The following is a 25,507-nucleotide window of genomic DNA, read 5'->3' as shown; positions in this document are numbered from 1 at the left end:
ACAGTGTCCATGGAGCAGTTTAGTTTTACATTAATTATGCATTTGATAGACTAAATAGTGATGCGCATGTTATTGTGTTCTTTCTGGCCCAGCTAAAAGATCAATTAGACATGACAACTGATCTGATGCTTTAACAATCAATCTGTTATGGAACCAAAGTCCCTTTATATAGTCTTTGATGGAACAATAGTAGTAAAGGGATGCGAATTGAATATTTCATAAACAGCAGCTTTGGTTAAGAATTATTCCGGCGTCATCCGTTTCCAGGAAGCAGTTGTTAAGGGTGATGTAAACAGCGCCTGGAGCTGGAGTGTGTGCAGTGCGCATGCGTTTCTCCGCAGCTCTAGCGGGCTGGCAGGGCGCACAGGTGACCTTATCGATTTCAGCAGACGGCTTCTGGCGGGTGTCAAATCCAGAGGTGAACGTCGCAATCCAGGTGAGTTTACTCAGCGATTCTCAAGATCAATATGGTCGCGAATGGGCCTGCGGAGCTACATGAGTTTTTGTTATTTTTTAAGTTTTATAGTTTCAAGTGGATCAGTAAAATTAGTTTTAAATTAAACAGCGTGATGAGATTCTTTATTTATTCACTACCGTTCTATCGAGTTAGGGAGGAATGTGCACAGAAGTGTAGAATCCGAGCATGAGCGTCTGTGTAAAGTCGTTTCTAGGCAGTCACAAATTACAGTGTTCAACTATTGATGCATTGTACAGTTTCACTTCTCATGGTTATCACTGTGACAGAGAGCTGTCACCTTTCCAGTTCAATATGTATTGCTGTGTTAGAGAGTTAAAGAGTGAACAATGTGCATTAAATTCATCTTACTTTGAACTTTAGGTTAAAAAGGGAAAGACTGATCCATTTTGTGAGTAATGTGAAAACTAACTCAAACATGCACCAACATATGCAAGGTACAGTAAATACTCACACGTTTGCCACATTTTCATTTTTTTTCTCTCATGATGTTACCTAACACACACTCACAGAGACTTTAGAAGCTGAAAATAAAAGTTTGGGGTCTTTTTTTTTTCTTTTTTGGAAAGAAATTATAATAATAATTTTATTCAGCAAGCAAAGGTAAAGACATTTATAATGTTACAAAAAGTTATTATTCTAAGAATCTAAGAATCCTGAAAAAAATAGAAAATAGATTTTAAAAATTTTGATAATATTTCACAATATTACAGTTTTGCTGTATTTTTGATCAAATAATAAATAAATAGCCTTGCTGAGTAAAAGAGATGTTTTTCAAAGACAAAAACAACTTAAATATTTGATCAGTAGTGTATATCAGTGAGGCAATCTCATTGTGATGTTTATACTGAAATATTGATAATAATAACCTACTCCTAAACAAAACCTGTTGACATTTATTAGACTGAAATCAAAACATGATTTGGACTATGAAGTGTTTCAGATAATGAGGACCCATTTAAATGTTGTTTTTCAGTAGCTATATTTGTTAAACTCTGGCCCACACAACCTTTGCCAAATCCTACACTTACAACAAGATCAACCCTGTTATTTATTTTGTACAGAATGTTTGTAAAGCATTTCTGTATGTCACAGTGCAACCCTTGGAAGGAAAAGCTCGTTGTAATTATGTAAATCTGCCTATGATAAATGCGGACAGACTGAAGACAGCTAAGAATCTAGTGGACAAGGCAATAAAGGTTAGGCTTCTAAAATTCTAATGAATCATAGCAGAAAAAGTGCATGGATGAACTCTGAACAATCTTTAATTTTATAATAATAATAATGATGACACTGAGATCTCAATGAAATTCTGATGCAGGAGAAGAAAGTGTTCTCGGTGCTGGGTCCCTATCCTGTAATCCGTGCAGGTCTGCGTGCAAGAGGATGGGTGGAGCGGCGACTACCACGGCCCTCTGTCCCACAGCCCCGTCGACATGATCTTGAAACAGAAGCCACAGATGAGGGTGACAGCAGTGATGATGATGGTGAGAGTATCTGACAGAACTAAGATGAGATCCTATGCAATAGCACACACAGTTTGTTCAGTATAAAAACCATTACGCCTATGGAGAGTCCCCATAAACCACAAAAACCAACATGTGTGTGTGTGTGTGTGTGTGTGTGAAGTATACTGTAAATGCTATGCATGGAGCATCCTGTGTAACTGTTTAGTTAATGACCCACTGTAATCTAAAGCTCGGTATGATAGTTTGAGTAGCTAACCTGACACCGCTCATTCCAACAAACAGATGTCAGCGACATAGATCACGCTTTCTGTCCCTTGACTACTGTCACACCACCTTCTCTCTGTCTTTATGCAGACTTAGGAGAAGAGGGAGAGAGGGATGATGAGGCAGATGATCTGTACGATCTAATGGTACGTTTAGAAACTGGAATTCCATTTAACTGATAGTTGCCATAGCAGCTGGGTTTTTGAAAGTGATTTGTCGACAGTGGCCAGTCTCTGATCATTATTTTAAATTCCTAGACACGGTTGGTTCGCAATGAGACACCATATTTCTATTGGACAACCAGGAGGGATTCAATCGACTGTCGGTCTTTACGTAAGGACCAGATGACCAATCATTATGCAAAGGCAGGATCTTTCACCACCAAGGTTCATCACAAATTTAAAAACTGAAGCTTTTTAAACCAAAATTCTTCTATATAAAAACTCTTTCTCTTACTCATTACCTTTCATTTAATCTTTTTCAGGTTGGTTTGTGTATGAATTTGAGAAATCTACAGTGGTTTGATGCCACAGATCCCGATACATTCTTCCCACGCTGCTACAGACTGGGGGCGGAGGATGATAAACATGTATTTATTGGTCAGTACGCTTAATCTTTATTGTCCCTTATTGGCTACTTATTTTCTTTTCATTTAACAGGTGATTATTTTGCCCCAAAGAGATTTACACCACATGAACTGAACCGCCTCCCTGGAGCAGTCTGGGGTTAAATATGTTGCTCACAGGCACAATTGTGACATGTTCTCTGTAACTGTTCATGGGTTTCCCTATTCTTGGATTGAACCTGCTGGATTGAATTTGTAATGTTACCAGACTTGATCCTCTAAAAGAAATGTATTTTGTTCTCTTTCTTCACAGAGGACTTCAGAAGGACTGCATGCACAAGTCTACTGCTATATGTTTTGGAGAAGTATGGAGGGGATTCAGAGTGGGAGAGAACCGGAGAGGTGTATGATGCTAAATCTCATGGTATGATACGCACAAACACAGATATACCCGCATTAGGACTCAAACTTATTAACACGTCTTCCCTTCTTTTTAGGTCTGAGCAAGCCGCGTAAACATTATGCCAATCAGAGGGTTGAGACCTCGATAATTGACAATGCATTGCATGTATGTCAGGAATATCTGAACAGTTTAGAACACTGTGACATAGATATCACTTTGGAAACAATCCCTACCCTTTCTGAGCAACAGTGGAAGGTGTTTCTTCGGAATTATTATTTAGTTATTCAGTGAGTATGATTTTTTATTACTATTTATAGTGCACTTCATGAGTCATATCATGTTCCTTTAAAAGGTTCAGGGCTGAAATTCTATACTGAAAATCATGAAATAAAACTAAGCTGCAAAAATGTCTTATTCCAAATGTATGGAACTTTCTAACATCAGATAAATTACAGAATTTGTACACACAGTTATATGTCAGCAATGGTGTTCAGAAACTTGGACTGCCCAATCACGATAAAGTTAGAAAGAATAAGTAGGATAAATATAATTATTCTTAAACACCAGAACTTTTGGACCTCATATCAAACCTGAAACCAGTGAAAAAAATCTAAATTGTTAGAAACATTTACTAATGTATTTAGTGGACTCATTCGTGGAAATAAATACAATTGTAACAAATAATTTTTTTCTTTGTTTGATGGTGGAGTAAGGAGCACCTAAGGGGACATGGTGATAGGAAAAAATCATTTTCACAATAATGTTCACAAAATGATTGCGGTCTGCTGAAAACTTTGCATTCGTTACCAAAAGTGTTATATGTATATATATTTACATATATAGATAGATAGATAATTTCCATCACAAAAGTTTTGCAAGCTTGGGGAACAAAAACATTTTGTGAGAACACACAAATGTTTTGTGAGTGTCTTTAGGGAGCACAAAAGTTTTAGAAAAGAATGCAAAAGCATTGAAATTGAGTGTTTCCTCATATCTATTTTTTTTCTAATCTTTAGAACAGTGCTAAAGCTTTCTTGCTCTTTTCCTTTGCAGTGAAGGACTGACGATAGAGGGCTGTGAAGCTTATGTGGAGCGTTGTAAATGCATGCTGGAGCAGATGAGTCATGTTTGCCCTCAGATGGAGACTGATGGACTCTGCAACATCTGGATCATTAAACCTGGGGCCATGTCCCGAGGCAGAGGTGAGTAGGTGAAGACTGAAGGAAAGTGGAGTAAAAATACAGCAAAACTATTTAATTTACGTTGACTTTACTGTTGTAGGTATAATGTGCATGAACAGGTTGGATGAGATATTGAGTTTAGTAGATGCAGACCATGGCATCATGAGGGACAGTAAGTGGGTGGTGCAGAAGTACTTGGAGCGGCCTCTTCTTGTGCATGACACTAAGTTTGATGTAAGACAGTGGTTCCTGGTCACAGACTGGAATCCTCTTACTGTGTGGTTCTACCGTGAGTGCTACCTCCGCTTTTCCACCCAGCCTTACTCCACTCATACTTTGGATAGGTGAGAAAACAGGGATAGTTCACCCAAAAATTAAAACACCCCAAAATTAAAACATTTACACACCTGCATGTTGTTAAAAACTTGTGTGACTTTTTCTGTAAAGCACAAAAAAATATATATATATATATTTTTTTTTTTTTTTTTTTTTTTTTCATACAGTGAAAGTCAGTAGAATAGAATCCAGTGTTGCTTTGGACCCCACTGACTTTCATTGCAAGGACAAAAACTGTTGAAATTCTTAAAAATATATGCTTTTTTGTTCTGCAGAAGAAACAAAGTCATATAGATTTGAAACAACTTGAGTGTGAGTAAATGATGACTGAATTTTCAGGTTGAACTATTCCTTTTAAGAGAGATTATTTATTAGAGTTCAATTAATCTTTTTTGTTGTTGTTGTTGTTAAATTGTCTCTGCTTTCCACCCTCAGTTCTGTACATCTTTGCAACAACTCCATCCAGAAGCATTTTCAACCAAGCCCAGATCGCAATCCTTCTCTACCCGCTGAATGCATGTGGTCATGTTCACAGTTCCGCTCCTGGTTGGCTGCTTCAGGCCAGGATGATCTGTGGGAAGGGGTGGTTGTTCCAGGTATGCAGAAGGCCATTATCCAAACTCTCTTGACTGCACAGGACAGTGTGGAACCTCGCAAAGCTAATTTTGAGCTTTACGGAGCTGACTTTATGCTGGGACGGGATTTGCGACCTTGGCTATTGGAGATCAATGCCAGCCCCACCATGGCACCCTCCACAGGGGTCACAGCTCGACTCTGCCCCGCTGTACAGGAAGACACTTTGCGGGTGGTGCTGGATCGACGCTGTGACCGTAACTCTCACACTGGTGGCTTCCAACTCATATACAAACAGGTACACATGCAGAATGTCAATATCACCAAACCAAATTAAAAAAACAAAACATATATACTACTCATCAAAAGTTTGTGGTCAGATTTTTTTATATATCTTATGGTCTGGTCACCGAGGTTTCATTTTTTTGATCAAAAATACAGTACAGTAATATTGCAAAGTATTATTAAAATGTCAAATAACTGTTTTCTATTTTAATATATATAAAATGAATAAATGTAATTTATTCCTGTGATGACAAAGCTGAATTTTCAGCAAACATTCTAATATAAGAAATTCTTCTAATATGATTTTTTGATATATTGTTATTGTTAACATTTCTTATTATCTATGTTGAAAATAGTTGTGCTGCTTAATATTTTTGTGGAAACCATAATATATATTTTTTCAGGATTCTTTGATGATTAAAAAGTTCAAAAGAACAGTGTTTATTAAAGTGTTTTACTTTATGAATTAAACTATTATTATTTGAAAACTTTTGGTGGCATTTGACAATTAAAGATCTGCTTTTAAATCATTAAAAATAGTTTTTTTTAATCAGTGAGGGTAAAATGTAATTGTCTTGAAAATGTCACAGAAAATCTAATAGCTTTTTGGGTCCTAATAGTGTCCCAAAAAGTAACTTTATTTTCTGTATGAATAATAATTTCTTAATTTTCTTTTGCTTTTTTCTTCTGTCTTCAGGCAGCAGTAGAAGTTCCTCAGTATGTGGGAGTGAATCTTCTCGTAGAGGGTACTTCAATTAGGCATCCTCGAGCCCCTATTTACAAGCCTCTTATACAGTCTCACCCTGATCCTCTATCAAAATCCAGCAGTCACAAGTCTTCACTCATAAGCAGCCATCGCATTTCTGGTAAGGAGAACCAGTCAGAAGAGGTAAAGAAGGCCTGGCCGACGCTCTTCTCCCGTAAAGTTATGTTAGAGAAATCTATGATCTTTCAACCTAAACTGAGGAAACATCCCCACAGACTCGTCTTGCCCTCAACCTGTTGTGTCTTTCCCAACCCAGCAGAGCTTCATCCTCAAAAGCTCTCACACACTCACACCCAGCCCGATCACCCTCCTACACACAGGACACGCAGCAACCTCCCATCGCTTTACCGTCCAACCCCGTCACTGGACGTAATAAATCTACGACCCAGACAAACGCTCACTTCCGGTCGCTGCAAACATGAAATACATACAGTCAATATATCTTATCCTGTCTTGCGCATGCATAAATATCTGTTGCTGAACCATAGACTGTCCATGGACACTTTTACAGAGAGAGAAGGGCCAAAGTCATCCTGAGGAACCTTTTGAAGAACATGATTTCATTCAAACAGATTCTTGTGTGATAATATGACCTAAAAGGAATGAATAAGTTTTAGATTGAATCAGTTGTATTGTGAGTTTATGTTTCGATGTAGGCCTACATTTTGCAATTTTTATGTTTAAAACCCATATACCTTGGCAATCTACTGTCAGAAATAAGAACGAGAACAGCATATTAGTTGAGGAAGAGGATTCCAGCACCTTTTTCCTGAGCACAAACTTTTTTTTTTTATCAGTTTTCTTAAAAAAAGATCTTATGCAAAATATTGACTGGTCACTTCCATATAATAGAAGCATACCTTGGCCAGGGCCTGTTAAGTCTCAAAAAAGACCAAAAAGCACATAAGTCATATAATGCCTAGTTTTGTATTATATTGATATGGGAATCTTGACTGTAGTATTAAGCTTAATAGTGCTCAATTTTGTATTCTTCAGAAACAATCAGGATGTTTCCTTATGAGCTGTTCATTGACAATGTTACTTATTGGAAACACTAGTAACATTCTCAAAACTGTAAAATTTTTATGCAATTTGAATCAAGCTAAGTAACAATTAGATTTTTATATAACTAATTTTGCACTCTTATGATGGCAAACCTTTAACCAAACTCACCACTAGATGGAGGTAGCATTCATCGTCGTCATTTTTCATCATGCTCATCATCATGGGTATAAATAATCTAGTATCTTTAAATGCAAAATCCACTATGATGGTTTGTTATAATATGTGTTAATACAGTTTGGTATTTCATAATGTCAAAGGGACAGGGTTTTAGGGACATTTTTGCATAAACTTGATCATCCAGATCATCTAAAATAATAGGGAACACTTGAACTCCTTGAAATCTCTATTTGTGTGACTTATGCTCACTTAAATCTCTATTGTTGTTTTACTCGACATATAATTTATATCATTTTTTATTTATCATATTTCATTATTTTTATCCATTAACACACATTTATAGCAAGACATTTTCAGAATGTTCGCATTTGATTGTAATTCAGAGAAATTGCATTTATTAATTTTTTTGCATATTAACATAAATTGATATCAAGACATTTTCAGAATGTTCGCATTTGACTGTAATTTAGAGACACTTCACTCATATCACATATCCACCACAAGCAAATCGAGACTGAAAACTTTAAAATCAACAAACACTCACTTTATACTCACTTTTACTATTTAGCAGATCTCAAGATCTTCAAAAGATGTTTGTCTGATTAGGAATAGCATGTAGTTAACATTTAAAGTACTTTGAGGGAATTATCTTGTAGTAAATGTGAAGTTCCCACTGTCCACCAAGCAGGACCGGTGCCAAGGGGGGGCATTCGTGGGCCGTGCCTCCCCCAAACGAGTTACTGTGCCCCCACTTTCCATCCTCTCCCCTCCTTGCTGAACGTGATCGATTTTCGAAAGCAAAATCACACACACAATTCAAATGCCCCCCTGATGGAGATGCCCTGGCGCCGGCTCTGCCACCAAGCTTTTGCATGGCAAAACGCTTGTTTCCTTTTATCGCTTTTGCGTGTCTATACTGTAATATACTGCAGAGGTGGTTTATTATCAATATGGCCATAAATGGGTATAACACATGCTTTAATAAGCATGGAATTTTGCTCAATTGTATGTAGATGTCAGATGTCTACGTAGGAGAGTTATCAAACCTCAAAAGAAAAAATGACAGAATGTGGTAGCAAATCAACTAAACACATCTCTCACCTCCTTCTTACTTTCTCTGTCAGACACATGTTGGGCGTCTGTGAACTCTGTGTAACCTACAGAGGCACAACTAATATGCACCACCAACCATGGCCATAAAAACCCCTAGTGATACTTACGTCATACATATGTACTACATTCAGGCACATACATTGTTTAAACAAGTCAAACACTTTCTTAATTTTTTCATTTGCCTGAATTATTTCAATTATATTATTCATATAAATAATTTCAATTATGCATAGGCCTATATATATATATTTATAGAGAAGAGAAACATATTCATGTTTCAGTAAGCCTTGTACTTACATTTCATACATGCAAATCTTGACAAGTAATTACAGAGCCAAAAAAGTAGGCATGTTTGTGCACATTTTTTGACACTCCTAGAGAGTTGTCTCGCTTTTCTAAGTAGAGCTACACCATCAGTGTTATGGTGATTGATTGATAATCCAAGCAATCAGCAAATGTCATCTCCCTGCTTTGGCTTTTCCTCAAAGATTCTTGACTGTCTTTCATGATGGTTTGACAGAAGTTCTTTGGAAGTACAGCATGGGAAGTATAAAAAGGCTGGAATGCCAGGTCGGTGACCCATTGAGCTGTTAACTAAATGGGATGATTAAACTAGGAGAGAGACAGATAGCTGGGAGCAATGAGTTTAAGTGTAAAAAAAGAAGCATGAGACTCTAAAATAACATCTTAAGCCTCTTACACACTTTACATACCGTATGCCCAGGAGGAAAACAACAACTTGACAAGTATAAATGAGCAGGATATTAGCAGGGCAGAATTGTTCAGTTTAGTGGTTAACATGCTTGCTTATCATGTATAATCAGTAATGACATCTGATCATTTTTAACATTACCGATTAGCATGTATTTTAATTATATATTTTATTAATTTTATTTTATATATATCATTTTTTTTTTTTTATTATGTTCTTTTTTATATAAGAATGAAAAAGAGAGATTTTAGGGAGAGTTCAGGAAAATTTGGGTCAAGGCTGATTCTTTTTCCAATATTTCAGAATGATTGCATTTTGTATTTAAGATTGCATGCTAATAAAACATAAAAACAATTAATGTTGTCAGACTGACTCTGTGTTAAGTAATTTAAAGTCAGCAGTTCTGGGGCGTCATCTCTTCTGAGTGACAGGAACGCTAAGTGATTTATCAGCTCTCTGACATATTACCATCTGCTCTGTAACTACATCACAAAAGATGAACACGAATGTGTATATGAGGAGAGAAAGGAGTTTTGCATTACATCAGAGGCATAAATATAGTCTGTACATATGATGAACAGATGACAAGAAAAACACCCAAAGCTTCCTTGAATTTTAGTGGACAACTGAGCCGGAGAATTCAAAACTATGCAATCTCAAAAACATATTAAACCTGGTGAACATGTGCAGTCCTGCTCTCCTGCCATATCTTATCTGATTACAACGCTGTTGATAAATTCTATTTCTATCAGGACCACTATCGTCAATGATAGACACTTAGCATACAGTTTGGTTTGGCGGTATGTTTCTGTTCTGGGCAAAAACTCCCTGCTCATTCATGCAGCCTGTCATGAATGAGCAGGGAGAGCAGCAATAATAATAACCCCCCAAGGGTTAACAGAACATAACCAAGCAGATATCATTAATGTACTTAGTTACATTTACTATAACACATTATTCAAGATTAGAGAATCTGATTCAGCTGGAATGCCAGAAGCCAAGTCCTGACTGTGGCGAAAGGAGGAGTTGTGGATGGAGGAGGGTAATTTGCTCCCGAGCAAGCAAGCTGCTGAATAATACTGAATAGCGCTTATATAGGAATGCCACGATAGGTGTCGTATCCCTATAGGTAGCTGTGATCAGCTACCTATAACACTCACATGACCTGCCAGAACTAGCGCTACGCTTAATATGTACTGTATCTCTACTCAGAATCTTCTCAATATTTTAAATTACAATAAATCTCAAATTCTCAGCCTCTGTGGAAATGAAAAAGCATGCCATGAGCAAGCATTGACCTTAATGCACTACCTGGTGTATGAAGGCTCATGTGTACCTGTTAGTGTGCTGTTTTGAAGTCATCCTGCACTGACATGATCACCTTCACCTGCTAAACTGCTGTACAGATCATATTTACTTAAAGTGACTCACTTTCTCATCTTTCAGCATCCCAGCTGACGCTGAATGAGCCTGTTCCCCATTCCTGTCCTTAAGGAATATGTGTGTGTGTGTGTATGCTTGTGTGAGTGTCAGTTCATTTCTCACCCTATTTTCTCACACTCATCAACACACAGAGTGGCATCCTGCATCCTGTTTTCATTCCAGCTATTCCATTTTTTTGTTAAATGAGAATACGTTCAACTCTAATGTGCATGAATGCATTCATCTTATGTGCTTTCAAATCCAACATGTGCATCAAATGTGTGCGTTATTAGTATATGTATGTGTATTTACATATATTTAAAATATTTTTTATAATAATATATAGTTATTATTAATAAAGTATTATATCATTATAAAATAACATATTATTATAATCTTAAAATACTTTCCTTTATTATAAGTAGTAGTAGTATTTAAATGAATGAAATGCTTCAGTGTTATGCATTGCTGTAACCCACTACTTTGATTTAAATAATTTATTAAAGCTACCATACATCAATTTTTACATATCATTGTCCGTTTAAAATTGAACAACATTGCTACCACTCCCTTTTAAGCCCTCAAAATGTATAAAATATACAGCTGGCTAATTTAAATCACATAATTGTTCCAAATACCACCTCATTGTCACCCTGTCCAAACATTTGTTTCAAGCGCAAGTCTAAGCCTGCCCTCAGGATAAATCTGATGACAATTTTCTTCTTTTGTTTAGCACAATAAATCCCTTAATAACCCCTGAACAGTTTAAACACCTCCAAATATATATTCATTTTGATTAAAGAGAGGGAAACTAGTGAGGTTTAAGATTATGCCTTAAAAAGGATGGATGCCCTCTAGGCTTGGATTCCAGATGAGTGTGGACAGATGCTTGGGTGTGCCACAAGTGTACATGTATGTGAGATTAGAGAGAGAGAAAAAGAGAAAGAGAGAGAGTATGTTGTAAACCTATATATGCTAAGCAATGTGGTAACATGATAGATTACATGTTGCGTTATCAAAATGTAACACTGATTTGACTATCTCCTTACAATTTAGGTATGCTTCCATAAATTGTATGAACGTACAATTTAGGCCTACCTGTGCAGGTACAGGCACGAGCACAGAGCGCACGAGCGCCGCTAACTCGTGCTTTGATTGGCTGTAATGTGAGAAGGCGGGCAGTTCTGAAAGACGATCCTGAGAAGAGAGTTAAAGTCTAGGGATGGACTTAGTTAGCTGCAGGCGTCTGAACAAGTCTGGGCTGCAGTACTTTCACTGCAGCTGATAGCACAACCAAGGAGATAGGACTTTATTTCTCTGCTTGTAGTCAATGAGGGGATTTTTGCAGGCTGCACAGTTTTTAGGAGGGAAAGTCCGTTGGCAGATGCAGTTAAAACTAAACTCTTTTCGAGACATTCTCCTGACAAATACAAGCTCATTCAAGGGAATTTGTCAGATCATGCATGACTAGGACAACGTCGTTGACTGCTTCGCCTCTGTGACCAGTTTTGAGCGGTAAGTAGAGGTCCGTTTGTGTTGAATTGATAGAGCGCACCATAATAAGCGATAGAGCGCTCTGCGGTCAGTGATGGAATTCTGTTCAGCAATATATAACGCTGTAGGGTCACTGACTGGAACTGATTTAGGATCAGTTTTAAAGCGCTGTCAGTTATACAGCGCAATATAGGGTAAGTGATAGACGCTCTAGGCCAATAATTCTTAACCTTTTGACCCCCATTGTCCCACCATATTCAAATGACTCACGTGTAGGCTTAGATATTTTCTAATGTGTCAGGATGCAGAATCTAATTGTTATTTTTATTAGACTCAATAAATGTAAATAAATAACTAGGTTAATTTTAATTCCGAAAGTTTGAGCAACTGTATGTTCTTAATTAAAAAAAAAAAAAACTGCATTTGCTGTGAGAGGAACTTTGAAATAATAAATATAAAGTGTTTACATCTTGAGAGCTGACTTTTTAAATTAAGCTAGATTTTAATTATTTGAAACCATTTTAGGGCAATGGCCCACTAGGGGGCCTTAGTCAATTTCAAAATGGGCCTCAAGATGAATTAAAATTATTTTGTTTAAAAGTCAAACATTAAAACAAGCGAAGTACATTTAGCATTTTTATAATGAATATAGATTTTTGTGGTTTACTTTCTAGTTTATAAGCATTTCATTGCATTCAATTTGTGATTTATTGGCAATTGATTATTGTTTAGGACAGTGTGGGGAGTCTTGGAGTCTAAACGTTTGGGAACTAGTGATTCTACACTCAAGTCAGTGATAGAATGCTACAGGGTCAGTAATTCAATTCTTTAAGATCAGTTATAAGGTCAGTGACAGTTCTCTAGGGTCAGTGCTCTAGGCCTCTGTAGAGAGAAGTGTCAGGAGGATAGAGTGGTGACGCTTGAGTTTGAAGCACTAATGATTTATGGAAGTAATTCTGAGAGCTATGGAATGTCATCTTACCTTGTTTTACAATTTAGAGTGAGCACAGCTTAAAGGTGCAAAATCATAAAGACTATCAGGCAAAGTGATGCAGGTCTGATTAACATTACTGATCACTGATATGATACAAGGTTGTTATACTATAAAATACCACAATTCTTATTATTTGACAGAACAGATGTGCTTCAGATACTTCAGATTTATTCATCTAGCTCTCATGAGATGTGTTAAAACACATCATTACTGCATATTTTATGTGTACAAAACTGCTTGGGGTGTCCTTGGCTCCTGTGTTACAACCTCATTATCATTTAGGCTAATGCATGTTTGTTAAATAATGCTGGGCAGAGAGAGGACAGATCAGAAACGAGATGAAAGGAATCACAACACAAATTCAGTTCATGATTCCAGCATTCCACCGCATGTGCACATGTTGGCGTTTTTATAAAGAACTTATCAATAAGAAAATGATGGGCTGGTGATGTGATGGAAGTGGAAAAGTGATATTTCCACATCAGCATCATAACATTTCCAAACTGCCTGTTCAGGCAGAGGGAGCGGGGCATGACCTCTGTTGAACTTGTGTGATTCGTCACTTTGGATATCTCACACATAGCTGGGCTGGAGTGTTACCGTGGACACCTGCTAAGCATGCAAGCATGCTCGTGTTGAGTGAGTATATTCAGACTGTGAATGTTAGTGTGTGGGCTTTTATTTCTTGTGTAAGAGAGTATGCAAGTCATTATTAAGAACAGCTGGAATGCTCAGTAGTCTTATGCTCAAGATTTTCTTATGAGTGTGCCAAGACTTAAATAATTATAAACCTCAAAGTTTCCCTGTGTTTGCCGATAACTTGCTCAGCTCTTTTGATGTCAATAACTATACAGTATAAAACATTTGGTTGCACAAGATTTTTCACATATGTGTGAACAACATTTGGGGCACATAACCAATAACATCTGCGTGTCAGTCTCCATGGCTTCTTTGCTTCCTGATTAGACTGTAATACATACATAATGAAGCATGTGAATGGAAATGCCTTGTGTTCATGTCTGGATACTCAGGCCTGTGTTTCAGAATTCGTGAACAATTGAATATAGTGAATTTTTCTGCACTGATTATAGGGGAAAATTGGATAGATTTAAATATGAAATGTGTTTATTGAAATGTAGACTTTTACTGGTAGCCAAAAAATCACAAATTCTTGAAAATAATGAATAAATGGCAATGCATGCACTTCACCATGCATTATCATTTTCTCTTCTCTTAGTTTCTTGTCTTGTTCAATTATTTTGTTTATTTTGTTTATTAAATAAATCCAGTTAATATATCCAGTAATATTTAGTCTGTATTCTGGTTGGTCAGTCGGCTTGTTTTATTTCTTACTTTTGAAATCCCCCCCCAACTAGAAGATGTTTGTTTTTCTTTGCCCTCTTTCTTTCTATTTTTTGTTCTGGCGTGTGGGAGACAGACTGTAATGAAATAGTTGGCAGTGTGACCAGCAGACAACTTTGACACCCACTTTCCTTTTGTGTTCTGAAGGAGCGACCTCTCATAATTTAATATTTTGAGGATAAACTTTAGTCATCATGTCAGGGGGAGGAATGTTTTTAATTTCATTCCTTTTCCTTTTGGGACATCTTCTTTCCCGGCCATGAACTTTTCCTTGTTCTAAAACAGTTTGAAACATGAAGACTTTGGCTCATAAAGACATGAAGCATCAATTTGAAGGGAGAAATTAGAATAACACACACAATATTTCACTTAAAAAATAAACAAAACATGACAATGTCAAAACATTATCGTTCTGAATCTGTGTTTTAGAATGATTACACATTAAGTAAACTTGTGTGTGGTGGGTGTCAAAATAGCAACTGCTGTACAGATATACAAATTCAGCTCTATAACATTAAGGCCCAGTTTCACAGACAGGGCTTAGACTAAGCCAGCATTAGGCCATAGTTCAGTTAGGACATTTAAGTAATTTTTATAAATATGCTTAGAAAAAAACATTACTGGTGGTGCTTTTTGAGACAAAACAAAGGCACTGATATATTTTAAGATCCGTCAGTGCAAGTTTCTTTCAGTTTAAACAGCTCAGATTTACATTTTAGTCTAGAACTAGGCTTAAGCCTTGTCTGTGAAACCAGGGGTAAATGTCAGTCACAGACATGTTATTGTCAAAAAAGTAGGTAGTTCCTCCTAAAAAGAACATTATAATAGAATTTACGTTCAAACCGACTCCACTGGTAATGCTGCTGCTTGGGCATTAGATGGTGCTATGAGGTAATTTTCTGCATTAGATTATACAGGTGCATCTCAGAAAATTAGAGTAAAAAGTGTTTTTGTTTTAATTTTGATGATTACAGCTTACAGCTAATGAAAGTCAAAAATCAGTATCTCAAAATATTAGAATATTTACATTTGAGTTTCAATAAATGACCATCCCTACAGTATAAATTCTGGGTATCTCTTGTTCTTTGAAACCACAATAATGAGGAAGACTGCTGACTTGGCGATGGTCCAGAAGACAATCATTGACACGCTCCACAAAGCGGGTAAGTCACAGAGGGTCATTACTGAAAGGTGTCTCTGTTTATAGAGTGCTGTATCAAAGCATATTAAATGCAAAGTTGACTAGGAAGACATTGAGTAGGAAAATGTGCACAAGCAACAGGGATGACCGCAAGCTTGAGAATACTGTCAAGCAAAGCCGATTCAACACTTGGAAGAGCTTCACAAAGAGTGAACTGAAGCTGGAGTTAGTGCATCATGAGTCATGCTCAGACGTCTTCAGGAAAAGGGATACCAAGCCACTTCTGAAACAGAAACAGCATCAGAAGCATCAAACCTGGGTTAAGGAGAAAAAGAACTGGACTGTTGCTCAGTGGTCCAAAGTCCTCTTTTCAGATAAAAGTAAATTTTGGTTTTCATTTGGAAATCAAGGTCTGGAGTCTGGAGGAAGAGTGGAGAGGCACAGAATCCAAGCAGCCAACATGCCTGGCCTGAACCCCATATGGAATCTATGGTATATTTTCAAGAGAAGGATGAGAAACAGGCGATCCAACAATACAGACGAGCTGAAGGCTCAATAGTGCCTCAGCAGAGCCACAGGCTGATCGCTTCCATGCCATTCCTCACTGATGCTGGAGTTTGTGCTAAAGGAGCCCCGACCAAGTATTGAGTGCATAAATTAACATACTTTAAAGAACTTTTCTGTTTTGCAAATAATTTTTTTGATTGATCTTAGGAAATATTCTAATATTTTGAGATACTGATTTTTGACTTTCATGAGCTGTAATCATCCAAATTAAAACAAAAAAACGTTTGAAGTGTTTTACTTCACATGTAATGAATCTATAATATATGAAAGTTTCACTCTTTGAAATAAGTTACAAGAAAAAATGAACTTTTTCAGCATATTCTAATTTTCTGAGATGCACCTGTAATGACATAACTGGGTAAGCAAATGATGACAGTCTTTTCATTTTTGGGCTAACTATCCCTTAAGGATATGTTTGCTACTATACCACAAGTTTCCCGTTTTCAGTAAGGAGGCTTCCCAGAGGTTTAGAATGCTTAACGCTCTGTAAATAATCATTTGACTGCAATCTCTTCAAAATAATAGAAAATAAAGGGCTTTTTGTACTACAGATGATCATACATAGTTGGATACCATAAGAAACATCAGTCAGAAACGTATTAGTCTAGTGTGATTGCATTTCCAGTGGGGCACAATGAGCTGACAGAGGCAATGAGCATTTTAGTTGATGTATTTGGTGTTTGTAGTGTAGTAGCCTGCAAGTAGTTAACACTGCTATTTCTTCTCCCAGCATCCACTTTATAAAGCTCAAGAATGTCTCTCTAATTCCTCAGTCTTTTATGTTAAGCCACACAGTAAATAGCGTTTTTTATTACTTGAAAAAGTCAGGACTGAAATCTGTTTTAACTGGGTTCACATACAAAAAAATCAAACATATATTGTTGCATGTGATATTATTGCATTGAATGATGGCTTCATAGCAATGCTCTTTTGACCTCAGGTGTGCAATGACGCCACCTCAAAAAATTCTGTGCAACCACAGGTGTAAGAGCGAGAGCAAAGGAATGCACAACGTGTAGATGAAGGAAGGGAGAGGCTGCAGTAGACAATCTGGCAATTCAGACTCAAATGTGGTTCAGTCAGGATTATAAATGCTATAATTACCCTTCCATAAACCACATAATGATGACGTTGTTCCTTTAATTAATGCAAACAACACAGAGAGAGAGTTAAATATATATCATTCCACAGATTTATATTAATATTCACAGTAATCAATAATGTGGCCCTATTGTATTTATTGTGTAGTATACCATATCCAGTGTATGCTACTTCAAATTTTTTTCGCCATAAGAAATTACTGTTGTAAAAGCCTTTTTTAAAGGGACCAAGTCATTTAGTTTAATTAATGGCACAATAAAAAGGATCATGTCATTGGCAAGACAAGTCCACTCAGCTGAAAATAAAGAACACAAAAGTCCCACATGTGCATATGTGGGAGGTTTGATTGTTTAGATGAGTGTTTAGTCTGTTTGTCTGTGTATTTGTGTGTGTTCTAGATAGACATGTCTTTTGGGATGCTTTAAGGTTTTGTGGAGGTCTGGGTATTTTGAAAGTGATTAAAAAAAAAAAATCATGTTGTGGCATTTTGAGATTTGAAATGAGACCAAGTTTAATTGCCAACTAAAAATCGTCACCACAATGAAGAAAATACAGGTAAAATAGTTCTTTATCCTAGACAGTAGGAAACACTGGAAAAATAAACCAATGCATACTCTGTTATGCTTTTCTGACTCAGGTCTTTGAAGGTTTAATGATGTCCATGTGTGTGTTTTATGTGCGTCTCTGTTTGTCTGTGAGTTTTTAACCTTGTTTTTTAGTTGAGTGCAAACCAGAGTGGCTCCAAATGTGGACCACGATTTCCTCTCGTTACAAAATCAAAAACAGACCCGGCTGCTGGAATTATATTTAAAAAATAGCATCTTTGATAGGACAAATAGTGACACTCAGGATATGCAACGAACATTCATGTTTGGACCACTTCCGTTGAAAAGGAACCACACGATCCCACATATTTTCCCTCAGGAAAAATAACAAACAAAAAAGTACTCAAAGTGCAAGACAATATCTGTAATGTGTGAGCAGATCTGCTGAATGAGCATGTGCTCTGCGTTTCAGAACCAGTGCGAGCAGGAGCGAGTGTATAAGTGTGCACATGCTTTAACTCTGTTATGGCTCTGAATCATACAATAGCATATTGTTTTGAGCAATAACAGTCTGTAACCTCTGTAATCATAATAGCAATATAATGTTCTTCTAAACAAATGTTCTCTCTTGAAAAATGCATTCTTCATTGTGTTGTTAAAAATGGCTTATTAAAGAGCTGCTTTTCAAACTTGCACAAGCTCATCTTCCTCTGAGTCTTTGTGGTGGTGATGCAAGCCCCACCTTGCTTCTCTTAGTTTTTTTGTCTTTGAGCTTCTGCCAGATGTTCATGGTATCTGGGCACTCAGTTCACCTGGAGGAGGAACATTATGTTGCTGCTATTTAAGCTGAAAGCAGTGTAGACTGCTAACTGAATAATCGATTTTTGGTTTAGATGACCATTTTTACACATTTTTCTCTTTTGTGTGTCATTATGTGTAGTATTTAAAAATGGGGTGTTTGCTGCAATGGACTCTGCTGCTTGCTGTGTTGCTGTGTCTCCCATCATGGTCTACAGCTCAAGGTAAAGATTCATGTACTATTTCAGGAAGTATATAGTGGAGCTATATTAATTTTATCTGCATTATGTGCAGGTCTCATTTAGCATATTTAATATTGCAGTATCAGTTCACTGAATTTTCCCTCTTTGATGAAAATGAAAACATCTGTAAACTTGTTTGAGGCATGTAAGAAAGTCACAAAGTCATAGTCTTTAATATCACAATCTTTAATATCATATCAATAAAATTATAATTATGCACCAAAAGCGAAAAGAAAAGACGTTTACTCATGCATATTTTGATGTAAAAAAAAGATTTTCTTATTATAAATGTTTAGAATATTGTACCTCAGATTTGTGAAATGTTCACCTGTTTGGGAAGTGTTCGTCATGTTCTGAAAAAAAAGAGTAGTTTCACTCAAGAGAAGAAATCTGCCTTTAAAATTGAAAGAATTAAAGATTTGACATTTATTGTGATGATTATGGATGTCAACGGATATGAAAAATGTTATCATGATAATGGTTTTGACCATATTGCTCAGCCCCAGTCAACATTATAATGGTACTATATGGAAAAAAGGTTTATTAATCATGTCAAAATTTGATAAATAAATAAGTCTGTTTAAAATAACATTCAAAATAACGTGTTATTAGTTAAATGTTTTTAGTAATAGATTTTATTTTCATTTTTTTGCATGAACACACATAGATCAGCGCATTGTTATTGTTATTTTTATTATTGTTATTAAGTCATATTTTAACATTATTATTTAATCATAACTGATACTGATGAGCTGTTGATTTATTTTCATGTTATGGCCAATAACTGAAAAAATGGCTGATATTAAAAATGTATACTATTTAAAAAACTTCAATAAAATTAAAACACACACAAAACAATCAATTGTCAGCATTGTAACAGTACAGTATGAAAGAAAATGTTTAATTATTTCAAAATTTGCTAAAGAAAAAGTCTGTTTGAATGAAAAACAAAGTAAAATTCAAAATAACAATTATTAATTAATTTTTTTTAATATTAGCCCACTTTTCACTTATTTGTAATTATTTTAACTAATTATTGTAACTATTATAATTATATTTGATACAGTTTTATTCATTAACACACATCTAGATTGGCATACAGTACAGTATGTAATAACAATCAATGCAAATAAATTCAATACAGGTAAACACAGACACACACACACACACACACTAATATCTGTTGATATCCAGTATGGGCCCAGTATATTGTGCAACCCTAATTTTAAATTCTGCACATTCAGTACTCTGTACATAGTACTCACATACTAGACAGTTCTCATTATGGGTACTTCCCATCATGCCCTGTCAAAATGCAGTGACTCATTGATCAAATCAAACACAGCAGGTGAATTAGTTTACTACCTTAAGGGCATTCATTCATGTAGCTGGTGAGTCACACACAGCCACAGATCTGATGACTGGCTGTAATACTAAAGTGTGTGAAGGATAGATGGGACACCAGCCGCTGAATAAATGGGCCCAGATGCTTTGTTTCTTTGAAATGGCTTTGCAGACTGGGTGGTGATGGTCATTTCCTGTGTGTCTTCTCACCCTGATCCTCCCCTAATCCTTTACTGAATACATGAATTGAATAGACCACAGATGTGAATGCTTATGGAAAAACTGAAGTTCAAGTTCACAGTTGTATTTGTAGTGTACACAATGGTACATAGTGAAATGTTTTGTCTAGCCATTATGACAGTGCATTTTAAATACAAAGAATAAAATGCTTATGTGCAAAATAAAAAGAGTTAAAATTTAGGCAAATAAGAATATGCATTTAGAAGAAAATAAACAGTATAAGCACTGTATGTTTTTCCTATATGCATATTTATTACTGTTAGTGACTGTGCTTGACCCATTTTTGTTAACACTAATCTAATTTTGGCTGCACTGATGAAAGCATTTTTTTATTTGTATTAATGAAAACCCACATATCCAGACTTCCACTCTAAATATTTGTAAATATATCTCTTTTACAGTGGAAAGATCACAGTTGTGCATATTTATGTAAGTCGTTGTGTCAGTATTAACTGTTATTTTTTCTGTTGACAGGCCAGTGCAATAATGTTGTTGCAGCAGACATTGTGTTCCTAGTAGATGGATCATCCAGTATTGGCCGGGCCAACTTTGTGTTGGTCAAGAATTTCATGGCAGGAATTGTCAAACCCTTTGCCAGAGTGATAGGACCCAGTGGCATCCGTTTTGGAACCGTACAGTACAGCGATACTGCCAGGTCTGTGAAACTCTGTGTGCTTGTATACTTGATGTGTTGTGTACTTAAGCACCGCTTGCATGCCTGATACCTATATAGAAAGCGGCTTGGGGGCATTGCCAAGATGGCTGCTGAGTGAACAGACATGCCTTGAGGGGACTTTTTACATTTTATTTATATTTTCACTTCATATTATATGCCAGTAATACATACTGTGTATTATGGTAATTCAAACGTACTTGTTTTTCTGATTTGAATAAAGTGAATAAGGTTAATTCATACTATTTAATTTGCCAAACTTGTCCAAGCTGAACACATTTTGACATGAATTGAGTCTAATTCATCTTGCTCATCATGGTAATGTGTAAACTCTTATGATTAAACAATAGTAGATGAGTATGTAGTGTTGTTGATATTGTTGTGTTGTAGTTTTTTAATTTCTTTTTGCAACAGCTTTGCAAAGGAGGAGTTAACAGTTAACTGCACCAAGTTCTTTGAGTATATTGAATATGTTATAGTAAACAGTGTCTTTGTGGTTGATGAGGGGGCTGCACTGTATTATAATTGTTATGTACAGTAAAAGTTCATGGATGTGTGTGTTGGAACATTTGTTGATTATAGTTGTGTGAATTTTATGATACTCAGGGTGGAGTTTACATTTACTACATACCTGAATGGAACTGAGCTCATAACTGCCATAGAGAATATCAACTATAAAGGTGGAAACACGCGGACTGGGGCTGGCCTCAAATACATTGCAGACAACTTCTTCAGCCCTTCCTCTATCAGAGATGTACCCAAGGTGAGCTGGAGGGTATGACACACATGTTTGACTTGCCATATCTGTGGTATGTTGGCATGGACCACAAATGTGTAAATTACTTTGTTTAGCTTTGAGTTTCCAACACAATATCTTGGTTAGTATTTGTACACGGTGTACACTACAGTTCAAAACGTTTTGAACTGATCATTAAATTAAATTGATCAAATATGACAGTAAAAAAAAAAAAAAGCTGTTCTTTTGATCTATCTATTTATCGAAGAATTCAGATTAAACGGTTTCACAGTTTCCACAAAAATATTAGGCAGCAGAACGGGTTTTAAAATTGATATTAATAAGAAATGTTTCTTGAGTACCAAATTATTTTTGAAGGATCATGTGACACTGAAGACTGGAGTAATGACTGCTGAAGAGTATTCACAGGAATAAATTACATTTCAAAATAATATATGATAATATAAATTTTGCTTGTGAGTTTTTGTTTACAAGATTCATTCTGTGTATATTAAAAACTCAAGTATAGCATACTTAAATTTTATTTTCTTGACTCATCACTGTCTTTAATTCTTTCTTTTAGATCGCTATTCTCATTACTGATGGTAAATCTCAGGACAGTGTGCAGGAGCCTTCTCAAAAACTACGTAGCCTTGGAGTCAAAATATTTGCAGTGGGTAAGGAGTGATATGTAGCGTATTTAGCCACCATTTTAATTTTTTTCTGCAAACCTTAGTGCATCTTTGGGCTGTGGATTAAGTATGGACTAAAGATTAAAAATATATTTAGTTTGCTCTTATTTTATAGTTGTTTCTTTCTCTCTTGTCATTTCTCAGGTATAAAGAGTGCAGACCCAGCTGAGCTGAACCTCATTGCCTCTCCTCCTCAAAGTGAATTCACCTCTCAGATTGGGAATTTCAAAGCTCTCAGCTCTTTGCTGCCCCTAGTGTCTCGACGTGTGTGTACAACAACTGGAGGCTCTTACTCAAGTGATGGTATGCCTGTCATGCAGTCGACACAATGCAATTAAATTCAAGATTATAATTTTCTAAATTCTATTTTTTAATTTAGAATATATTTTAAAATATTTTAATTGATCCTGCTATATTAAAATCATTGATTTGTGTAACTCTTTCACCATCAGAGGCCTACAGTGGTCCATCAGACTTGCAGTTTTCAGGTGAGACCACCAATTCACTGAGATTTCGATGGACGTCTGCAGGAGGGCCTGTAAGTGGCTATGTGGTCCAGTACAGGCCCCTGTCTGGCCTGGGGCAGCCAATCACAGCAGAGCTTCGACAGGTGAGAAGAATGCTTATCAAAAGAATGCTTTTTTGCAGACTAAACATCTGTAAATGTAAAATTATTTAACTGATAAAACCTGAGGAAGACTCAAAAACATTATCTTCTGTTCTGAATTTAATTTCTTTGCTCTAGCTTGTTTTCTTAATCTAGATTTATTGTTTGCTTTGTGACAAATAGCTTATGTTTCTGATTAGTGAGTTGCTTTGGAGTAAATCATCTGCTAAATTAGTTAAATGTAAACTTTTGCTTCAGTTTGTTATGAATATTGGCAAAATTTGAGACAGATGAGAGAGATTATCTTATCTGAAGTACTTTGATGAAGAAGGAGACTATTTCTCAGCAAGTGTTTGTTCATTTAACTCTATTAATCAATTATTTTTGTATTGAAATATGTTTGTACATTTTAAGAGTTACTGAATTTTTTTTCACACCAGCGTTAATTTAGTACTACTTATTTATTATCATCATGGTATTTATTAATGTGCTAATTATATGTTTTGTGTTTTTATTTGTTTGTTTTTTTAAACATATTTTTATATAGCTTTAGTATTTTTATTCCAGTTGAAGTTTTAGTAATTTTTAGTACTTCACCTCAATGTAGTTAGTTTTGCTACATTTTTAAGTTTTTATTTAATATTTATTTATTTTTTATTTCAACTTTATTTCAGTTACTCAAAATTGTTTTCAGAGTTTTAGATTTAGTTTATAATAACAATAACAACAACAGTGGATCACACAATGTGTAGCTTATTGGTCTCCACTGAAAAGTCTTTTTACCTGCAGGAGACAATACCAAGCAACCAGCAGAGCTACACTGCACGAGAGCTGCGTTCAGGCACAGACTACCTGATCACTGTTATTGCTCAGTACCCAAACAGCTTGGGAGAGTCAGTGTCTGGCAAGGCCCGAACAAGTGAGAACTGAACACAACAGAAATATGTCATCTAAATCAGCATCTCTTAAAAAACTCTCACTCTCTCTTAACCCAAACCACCCTCTAGAGCCTCTCCAAGGTGTGACTGCACTGCGACTGATCCAGGCTGGGGTTTTTACTCTGGCTTTGGGCTGGGACACTCCAGCTGACCAAGTACAGGGTTACAGAATCACCTATGGACCTACAGGTGAGACTGACATGCTTCCATATGGATAATAATCCATATTTCTATTGCATTTTTCAGTAATGTTTTTACTCTTTGAACAGTCAATACCATAATTGTAGTGTGAGTCAGTGAAAGAGATTCGGGAGGATAAATATGTAAGAGATAAAGAAGAAAAGGATGACTGGGCCAAGCAGTAGTTCTATTATTTTTCTAAAGAAGATGCGAGCGGTGTTTGTCCAGTATGTTCAAAATTTAACGCCGCAATGCTGAGTGGTTGCTAAAGTGAAATTTCTACATCTGATCATTCAGAGAAGTAATAGCACATACATATGTCTCCTCAAAAAGCCACATGATTGGACATTCATTTCTATGGCACAAACAGTCCACTGTAAAACAGTAGTTGAGGAATTTGAACAAACCCTTAAGTCTAAGTGTGAGCAATAGTAATAGTGATTATGGCCTTAGCAAGCACCTCTAACTAATGATTTTAGCAGTTTGATAAAAGGAAGATGGGGAAAAGAAGGGGGTGGGAGAGTGTGTTTTGGTTTCCCCAAGGTATTTTTATCAATTGCTTAAAGGAGTGCCAGTTTGCATTACCTGGTTGGTATCCAGGTGTGAGCTGGCAGAGAACAGATCTGTCAGATTAGGTGTGGTCCTATGTTTAATCAGGTTAGTTTTTAAAGCTAGAGGAAGGTGTTTCAACCTGCCTGTCTTAGCCCAATGTTGCATGCAGATGAATAGATACTGAAACTGTGATTTAAAATTATACTATGTCATTAACTGACTCATATATTGATGATATGCTGTGTTTGGTTGGCCAGCTGGTATGAGTTGCTATGAGCTGCTAACACTATAACAAACACCCAAATGTTTTCAATGCTAGGAACCACTTAAAGAGGTTTTATGAATCTGAATATGTACCTAAACGTTTTGAAATGAAACATGAGACAAAATCTATTTCTTGCTTATGAAAAGCTATAAAAAGGTACACAAATAAAAATATATTGCATTAATGTGAGTAAGAGCATTGTAATGTATCTACAAACCATTTATATTGAGACATTGATTGTGTTAGTCAGAAGAGAGAAAGATGTCACATTTGCTGTTACTCTGTCACGG

At 36.1% G+C, this 25,507-nt stretch overlaps 2 protein-coding genes across 5 annotated transcripts in view; both read left to right on the top strand.

Moving 5' to 3' along the window:
• The first annotated feature begins 294 nt into the window (after window positions 1-294).
• On the top strand, window positions 295-8,548 carry LOC306878674 (tubulin monoglycylase TTLL3-like). The gene is made up of 13 exons (XM_079431154.1): window positions 295-436; window positions 839-912; window positions 1,571-1,674; window positions 1,797-1,962; window positions 2,299-2,354; window positions 2,466-2,594; window positions 2,693-2,807; window positions 3,087-3,197; window positions 3,271-3,463; window positions 4,230-4,378; window positions 4,458-4,701; window positions 5,129-5,564; window positions 6,249-8,548. Exons 2-13 carry the CDS (start codon window positions 894-896, stop codon window positions 6,852-6,854), a joined length of 2,328 nt encoding a protein of 775 aa, XP_079287280.1. The 5' UTR covers window positions 295-436; window positions 839-893; the 3' UTR covers window positions 6,855-8,548.
• Window positions 8,549-12,004: 3,456 nt separating this feature from the next.
• Window positions 12,005-25,507, top strand: part of LOC306878832 (uncharacterized protein) — a 70,219-nt gene continuing 56,716 nt past the window's right edge. For all 4 annotated transcript variants that reach the window (XM_079431389.1, XM_079431390.1, XM_079431391.1 and 1 more), the window contains exons 1-9: window positions 12,005-12,261; window positions 18,891-18,972; window positions 21,049-21,229; window positions 21,854-22,010; window positions 22,567-22,660; window positions 22,820-22,978; window positions 23,128-23,285; window positions 24,072-24,201; window positions 24,290-24,409. In XM_079431389.1, the coding sequence (XP_079287515.1) occupies window positions 18,900-18,972; window positions 21,049-21,229; window positions 21,854-22,010; window positions 22,567-22,660; window positions 22,820-22,978; window positions 23,128-23,285; window positions 24,072-24,201; window positions 24,290-24,409 (1,072 nt within the window). In that variant the 5' untranslated portion in view covers window positions 12,005-12,261; window positions 18,891-18,899. The remainder of the gene's footprint in view (window positions 12,262-18,890; window positions 18,973-21,048; window positions 21,230-21,853; window positions 22,011-22,566; window positions 22,661-22,819; window positions 22,979-23,127; window positions 23,286-24,071; window positions 24,202-24,289; window positions 24,410-25,507) is intronic.

Source organism: Barbus barbus, assembly GCF_936440315.1.
Source record: "Barbus barbus genome assembly, chromosome: 13".
Lineage (NCBI taxonomy): Eukaryota > Metazoa > Chordata > Actinopteri > Cypriniformes > Cyprinidae > Barbus > Barbus barbus.
The sequence above is the reverse complement of the archived record's forward strand: the minus strand, read 5'-3'. Positions and strand labels throughout refer to the sequence as shown.

What these genes read in the sequence shown, in the direction of transcription:
- LOC306878674 (XM_079431154.1), top strand. An exon ending in GGCCATGTCCCGAGGCAGAG is followed by an intron (nt 4,379 to 4,457) that starts GTGAGTAGGTGA and finishes TTACTGTTGTAG; the next exon opens with GTATAATGTGCATGAACAGG. An exon ending in TCCACTCATACTTTGGATAG is followed by an intron (nt 4,702 to 5,128) that starts GTGAGAAAACAG and finishes TTCCACCCTCAG; the next exon opens with TTCTGTACATCTTTGCAACA.